The 7,509-nt window shown below is 42.9% G+C and overlaps 1 protein-coding gene across 3 annotated transcripts in view; it reads right to left on the bottom strand.

The window, feature by feature from the left end:
- ME3 (malic enzyme 3) overlaps positions 1–7,210 on the bottom strand; it is a 314,844-nt gene extending 307,634 nt beyond the window's left edge. For 2 of the 3 annotated variants that reach the window (XM_027848247.1, XM_027848249.1), the window contains exons 1-2: positions 6,818–6,904; positions 6,320–6,536 (exon numbers count right to left, since the gene is read on the bottom strand). In XM_027848247.1, the coding sequence (XP_027704048.1) occupies positions 6,320–6,520 (201 nt within the window). In that variant the 5' untranslated portion in view covers positions 6,521–6,536; positions 6,818–6,904. Of the gene's footprint in view, positions 1–6,319; positions 6,537–6,817; positions 6,905–7,133 lie in introns of those variants that run through there. The other variant, XM_027848248.1, reaches the window with a different exon arrangement.
- Between the last annotated feature and the right edge of the window lie 299 nt (positions 7,211–7,509).

The following is a 7,509-nucleotide window of genomic DNA, read 5'->3' as shown; positions in this document are numbered from 1 at the left end:
AGGAAGGAAGGAAGGAAGGAAGGAAGGAAGGAAGGAAGGAAGGAAGGTAGGTGGGGCAAGTCAAAATTCAGGGTTGCATGGGCCACATTTTGGATACTCAGGAACTAAATGATGTCTCAGGTCCATATATTTACAGATTTCACTTTGCAGAGAAATGCTAAACCCCTCCAATCCTGCCCCTCTTCTCCTTCCCTCTTTCAGGAAGCAATATGAAACAACCGTATTAGGCCAATACTCTAAGCTGAAGTCCTTGGTCTAATTTGAATGAGAAGCCTTACTTTTTATGGAAAGCCTAACCACTTTCTAAAGGGAAAAGCCTGATCAACTTAGGAAGGGATCCTCCCTAAAACTGACTTGGGTAATGATCATACTAAGAACAAGAATGTCTTTGTTTAATTCAATTAAGAGAAGCCCTTTTTGAGTTTGCCTTTGACCAAGTTGAAAGGGGGATCCTTAGAGGGAGATGTTAAGAGAGAGACTAATTATTTTAGTAAAATAATTCTCCAAGGTATGCCAAAATTAGGTTGCTATAATTCTTTTTAGACAAATAAAACATTCTAACCTAAACTTTATGCTCTTATTTAATATTGACTACAGAATTTTGTCTTTGTTCTTAAACCCAATAAATCATAAATGAAAAATGGGATAAATCAGAAAGTTTTTTTTAAAGGCATGAGGAAATTCCTTTGGGGATTTCTCTATGATGAGACACTTAGAATTTAATTCAGTAAGTTAATAAATTTATTAAGAGCCTACTATGTATCAGATACTATGCTAAGTGCTGGAGATACAAAGAAAAGCAAAAAACATTCCCTCTAGAAGCTTAGAGCCTAATGGGAAAAACAATATATGCAAACAAACACATACAAACAAGTTATATTCAGAATAAACTGGAGTTAATTTCAGAGGGAAGGCACTAGATTTAAGGAGGATCAAGAAAGACTTCTTTTAAAAGGTAAGATTTTGGCTGACTTGAAGAAAGTCAGTGAAAATGCCTGGAGTCTAGAGAGATGGAGTATTCTGTGTGAGTAACATCAAGACTACTGGATGAACCAAAGAGTATGTGATGATGAGTAGTAAGGTGTAAGAAAACTGGAAAGGTAGGGGCAGATTGTGAAGGGTTTGAATGCCAAACAAAGGATTTTACATTTGGTCCTCAAGGTAATTGAGAGCCACTAGAGTTTATTGAATGAGGATGGGATGGGATGGAAGTGGGGGTGAAATGGTCATATCTATACTTTAGGAAGATCACATTGACAGCTGAATGGAGAATGGACTGCAATGGGGAGAGACTAGGGGCAGGCAGACCAACCAGCAGGCTATTGCTATAGCGCAGGCATGATGTGATGAGTGCCTTCCTGCACCAGTGTGGTAGCAGCAACAGATGAAAGAAGGGGGCATGTAATACAGTTGTTACAAAGGTAAAACTACAGAACTTGGCGATTGATTGGATATGGAGGGTGAGAGAGAGTGAGTAGTCAAGGATGAAATCTGGGTTGGGAGCCTGGGTGACTGGGTGGCGCCCTTGACAGTAACAGAGGAGTTAGGGAGAGGGGAAGGTTAATACATTTATTTCTGACAGAATTGTGCCAAACAACACCAAGTTTTTCCTTCCACAACTTATAAAGTTCCTAATTGTACTATGGTCTTTGTAAACTACAACACCCTCAAATCATCCATTTCCTCTAACAATATTTTCTTACTCACTGGAAATTCAGTTGGCCAACAAGCATTAAGCACTTACTATGTACCAAATATTGTATTAGATGCTGGGGATACAAAGGCAAAATTCAAATATTCTCTATAGGGGGAGGTAACATATGCACATATATAAGTATATAAAATGTATACACATCTATGTGTGTGTGTATATATATGTACACACAGAAATTCACACACATATATATATAGTAATTTGGGGGAAGGGAGGCACTAGCAGGTAGGAGGAAGAAAATAAGCATTTATTAAATGCCTGCTCTGTGCCATTCACTGTGCTAAGTGCCTTTATAAATGTTATCTCATTTGATCCTCATAACAACTCTGGGAGGTAGGTGTTTTATTATTTCCATTTTATGGTTGGGGGCAGGTAGGTAGCACAGTGGATAGCGCATTGATCCTAGAGTCAGGAGGACCTGAGTCCAAATGCAATCTCTAACATTTACTAACTGTATGACCCTAGGCAAGTCACTTAACCCTGATTGTCTCACAAAAATAAAAACAAAACAAAACAAACAAAAAAAAAAACCTCTACCTTCCATTTTATGATTGAGGAACTGAGGTAGACAGAGGTTAAGTGATTTTCCCAAAGTCACATGCTGTTAATTATCTGATCCTGGATTTGAACTCAGGGTTTCCTGACTCCAGACCCAATGGACTATTCACTGTGCCACCTCCTGGTGGGGAGAATGGGGTGGAATGAGCAAAAGGCTTCTAGGAAGAACTTAAGCTAAACTTTGGAAAAACTAGTCAGAGGTAAGGAGGATATGTGTATCAAGTATGAAGGAAAGCCTGGGCAAAGGCATAGAAACAGGAGGAATAGCAAGAAGGCCAATCAAACATAATTTGTGGCTTAAACGTCCACACCTCTCTTTCTGACTTAGGTAGAGAGTCAAACCAGATGATCCACATCATATGTTTCAAAACCTCTCATGTATTTCTCATGTTTCACATTTGTTTCTCTGACTGGTCTCCTTTTCTCAGAGCTGAACAAGTCAAATCAGTAAGCATTTGTTAAGCACCTACTATGTGTCAGGCACTTCGATAAGTACTGAAGATACAAAGAAAGTAAAAAAACATGGTCCCCAACCTCAAGGAGCTCACAGTCTAATGGGGGAGACAAAATGCAAATGACTATGCACCAACCACATACAGACAAGGAAAAACTGGAGATACTCTCAGAGGGAAGGTACTAGTATTAAGGGGAACCAGGAAAGGTTTCTGCAGAATGTGAGATTTTTTTGTGGGATTTTATCTGGGACCTGACAGAAGCCATGGAAGCTTCAGTTCCCTGAGTCCTATCCTAATGCAGAGGTCATCAATTACTTGGCTGATTTCTAAGACTAACTTGGTCAATTTCCAATAAAATGTTCAGGAGGTCAGCACTAGACCACTTACTGAGACTGTGTAGCCCTACTTAAAGAAAGTAGGTAGCCCAGCCAGCAATGCTTTTATAGCCTTCAGGATCCACCCTGAGAAGTCCCTACAGATACAAATCCCCACATTGGCATTCTTAGCGCTTTCCACTCCTCCTTAATGATCAAGAGCACTCGGGGAAAATCAAAGTAGTTACTTATCAGGAAGATGTGATGAAAACATTATTTTAACAAAGAAAGCCCTATTTCCAGTTTAAGGATGGGGAAAGACTTTTCACAGCCAGAGAAACATAGGGACTATGGATGCTTTAAAGAGACCACAATTCCAGGGAAAATACAGTCTTTTGATCCATTCCTTTATTCTGTTAACAATTCATAAGAAAGTAAAGTTAGTGGTCCATGACTCATGTATCTCCAGGTCAAATACAGACAAGATGACCAGAAGCTCTAGTTAAACATCATTCAGTCACAGGCTGGCAGTATGTGAAGATTCCTTTTAGGTTTTCAAGTGGGGAAAGGGATGGGAAAGGGTAAGAAAGATCTGTCCATTATTGCAGCTCATGACAGGCATATTAGGGATAAGAACAATATAAATAAGTAAGAACTTACATGGTCCTTTTTCCTTTCAAAGAGCTTTCACCCACATGATCTCACCTGATCCCTTTAACACCCCTAAGTCTCATTAACCTCATTTTATTGATAAGGAAATTGGCTCAGTTTAAGCACTTGCTCAAACAGTGACTTAAATTTATAACAATCCCTACTAAAGAAATCTCCACTACCCTTTTTCTTTTAGAAATTATTATGAACCTTTGAGAAGGATGGTAACATAAACTTGATTCAAAAAAAGTCATAATAGCCATGAGAACTTCTAAGTAGTTATGTGGTAATGACCTTGCCAAGAATTAAAAAACAAGGAGTTTACATTAGGAGGAATACTTTCATGATGATATGGTAACATTGGCTACTCTGATCAAGACAATGATCCAAGACAATTCCAAAGGACTTATGATGAAAAATGCTCTTCTCCTCTAGCGAGAGAACTGATAAACTCTGAGTGCAGATTGAAGTATAATTTTCTCACTTTATTTTTATTGCTTTTTACTTTTGTAACATGTCTAATATAGAAATATGTTTTGCATCACTTCAAATGTATAATGGCTTCACATGTATAAGGGGTATCATTCTCAACTGGTGGGAGAAGGATTTGAGGGAGGGAGAGAATTTGGAAATCAATTGTAAAAATGTTAAAAATAAATTAAAAAATTTTAAAGATGATATGGTCACATAATGTGCATAGTGAAAAGCTGTTTTGTTTTGATTAACAAGTTTTCTTCTGCAAACAAGGAAAAAAATTAGCATGCTTATTTGATGGCAAAACTTTCCCAAAAAAATGGACTAATTCATTAAAATTTGTTAAAAGAAAAGAGTAAACTGCATACTGAAGTTGTGAAATGCAGCAAGCCCTTGGTTCTAGAATGGATTCAAGTCAGGTAGCATCCAAACTCATGTCCTTACTCCAAGTCCAAGGCATTTTCCATAACTCTACACTGCCTCACCAGAAGCCTTGCAGGTTAAGCACTAATTCAAGGTCATATGACAACCAGTGAAAGGTTAATATAAGAACTCAGGTCTCCTGACTATTAGCCAAAATCATTTTCTATCAGAATACTCACCATCCACTCTTCTGAGGTCCAGTAGTTAACAGGACTTCCAGAAATAAATGTATGAGTGAGAATGAGTTAGGCAAAAAAATTAGGAGCAGAGTGCTATAGAGCTCCTAACTGGGTATCACCAAACCAGAGTTCTTCTTTCTACTTGTCCCCTAACTGGTTGTGTGCCATTGATCAAGTCACTTCCCTTCTCTGGGCCTCAGTTTCCTCAGATGTAAAAATGAATAGGATTAGACTAGATCAGCGGTGTCAAACTCAAATAGAAACAGGTACTGTATTTTTATTTTATTTTTTAAAATACTTTCTAATTAACTGATTTGGAGCTCACTTGGGAGTTCCACGAGGACTTTCTGAACTAGATGATCACCAAGGTCCCTTCCAGCTCAAAAATTCAATTCTCTTTCCTTTTGATGATGTTATTGTTCAGTTGTGTCCAACTCTTCATGACCCCATTTTGGGGTTTTCTTGGCAGAGATACTAGAGGGGTTTGCCATTTCCTTCCCCAGCTCCGAGAATGGGTCATGAAACTGAGGCAAACGGGGTTAAGTGACTTTCCTAGGATCACACAGTTAGTTAGGTGTCTGAGGCCAGATTTGAACTCAGGAAGATAGTCTTCCTGACTCCAAGCCCAGGGCTCTATCCACTGTGCCTACTTTCTTCTCTTACCACCTTTCAAATATGAAGTCCTATCTTCCATTTCTATAGCACTGCACAATTATCAAACTACTTTTCCACATGTGAAATCTCATTTGATCTGCACAAAGACAGGTATAGGTTACAAATAATATAGATATTACAAATATAGGTATTACTGTTTCCTTTCTTGGAGATGAGGAAACTTAGGCTCAGAAAGATCCAAATGACCCGTCCAATGACACACAATCATAGGCAGAGCTCTGACTCAAGCCTCCGGGTGACAATCAGGGCTAGCATTTACAGAATCAGTCACAGGATCTACAACTGGAAGGAACTCTAAAAACTATCTAGTCCAACCCCTTCATTTTGTATATAAATGGAGTGAAATAAGTTGCTTGAAGTCACATAAATAACCAAGTAACCTAGGTTTGAAATCTCAGCTCTGCTACTTAACTGCATATGTAATCCTGGCCAAATCACTTCAGATCCCCACATCCCTGGACCTCAGTTTCTCCTGTAAAATAAAAGGATTAAGCTAGATGATAACTAAGACTACTACATCCTATCAACTTATCAGGAGTAGAGTCACAATGGAGTACAGTTGCTCTGACGCCCAATCTTTCCACCACACCATGCTGCCTCATATCCAAGGCACCTGAGCCGCCTTTATTTATGAGGCTTTTTTTTTTTTAACACAGCCAATCAAGTCATATTCATGCCCTGGTAACAACTGACAAGGCACACAGGGAAAACAGTCCGACAATGAGGCTGGATTCTTGTGCAAAGGGACAGAAGAGAAGTTAAGACTCTCGGACTAAGGGCAATAAATGGCCGGTATACCACGAGTCAGGGGCAACCAGCCCCATCCGCAGTTTAGTGTCCAAATCACCGCCCCCACCAACACTCTCCCCCTGGTACCTTGTTGAGATGCGGGTTCCTGGTGACGTCGTAGCCCCGCTTCTTCAAGGCCAAGGGCACATGATGGGACCCTGCTGGCCCGGAGCTGCTGCTGACCCGGACCAGCTGGGTGCCTTTCAAAGGGGGAGTCCGGAGCAGGAGGGCGCAGCCGGCCCTGCCCTGGAGAGCGACCCGGGCTCCCTGGCTGAAGAGAGAACTCATCCTCTTCCCGCGAAACCTGAATGATGGGGACGAGGCAAGAAGATAATATCAGGGACTGGGAGGTTATACAGTACCCAGGAGTGACCTCGACCCCGAGCTCGCAGTGAACGCATGCTCGCGCCTGGCAAGGGTGGGGGAGGGCAGTCTACGAGCCGCAAAAAGGATGGAAGTGAAGTGTCACAAGGTGATCCATCGCATCAGTTCTCCACCCCCTCCCTGTTTACCCTCACACTCGGTCCCCAACCTGCAGCAAACACCTCTCACCCCTTCCCCCGCTACCTCCTTTTTCGTATTCACCTGCGGCTGCAGAGAAGCTGCCCTCCGCCCAGGGCCCTGGAGTACGCGCGCAGTCTCCGTGTATCTGCCTCGAGGTGGGAAACTGGTGGGGATGGAAGCGGGGGTGCGCAGAAAGGGAGGGAGGAGAAAGGAGAAGCCCCCGGCAAAACGAAAGCAAACCCAGGAAGCAGATCCTGAGATTGCCAATGACAGCCCTGGGTTGCTGCGGCTGGCCAGCGAGTCCCAGGAACCAGAGCACCCCTTCCCAGTGGGGAGGGTGCAGTTGCACCTCAGTATGGTCGGGGGCAACCCAATAAACGCTCACAGTCCCCCATACCTTCCCCTCACGGCGTTCTGAGAAGCCGGTTCCCCCTCCCCCACTCCGGGCTCCTCGTTCTCCTCCGGGTTCCCCCTCCCTCGGCCAAGTTGGGCAAGGCGAGGGAGGCTTGGAGGAGGCAGGCGCGAGCCGACTCCACGTGAGGCGCACCGCCGAAGCGCAGCGAATCTTTGGCTGCGAGGCTTGACAGAGGCCGGATGGCCCCGCCCCCTCTCCACCTGCTCAGTGCGGCTGGCTAGAAGCCCGAGTTCTGCAGCCGCAGTCCCGCAGCCACCTCCTCGGACAGATCTCCCTGTCCCTCTGGCCGAGCCTCTAAGTCAGGCTGGGAGCTGGCGCAGTTTCCGAACCCTGAGTCAGGCCGGGGATTAGAGACAGG

The sequence above is a fragment of the Vombatus ursinus genome, unplaced genomic scaffold (genome assembly GCF_900497805.2).
Source record: "Vombatus ursinus unplaced genomic scaffold, bare-nosed wombat genome assembly UNPS02005659.1, whole genome shotgun sequence".
Taxonomy (NCBI): domain Eukaryota; kingdom Metazoa; phylum Chordata; class Mammalia; order Diprotodontia; family Vombatidae; genus Vombatus; species Vombatus ursinus.
Note: the sequence above shows the minus strand (reverse complement) of the source record. Positions and strands in the feature narration are given on the sequence as shown.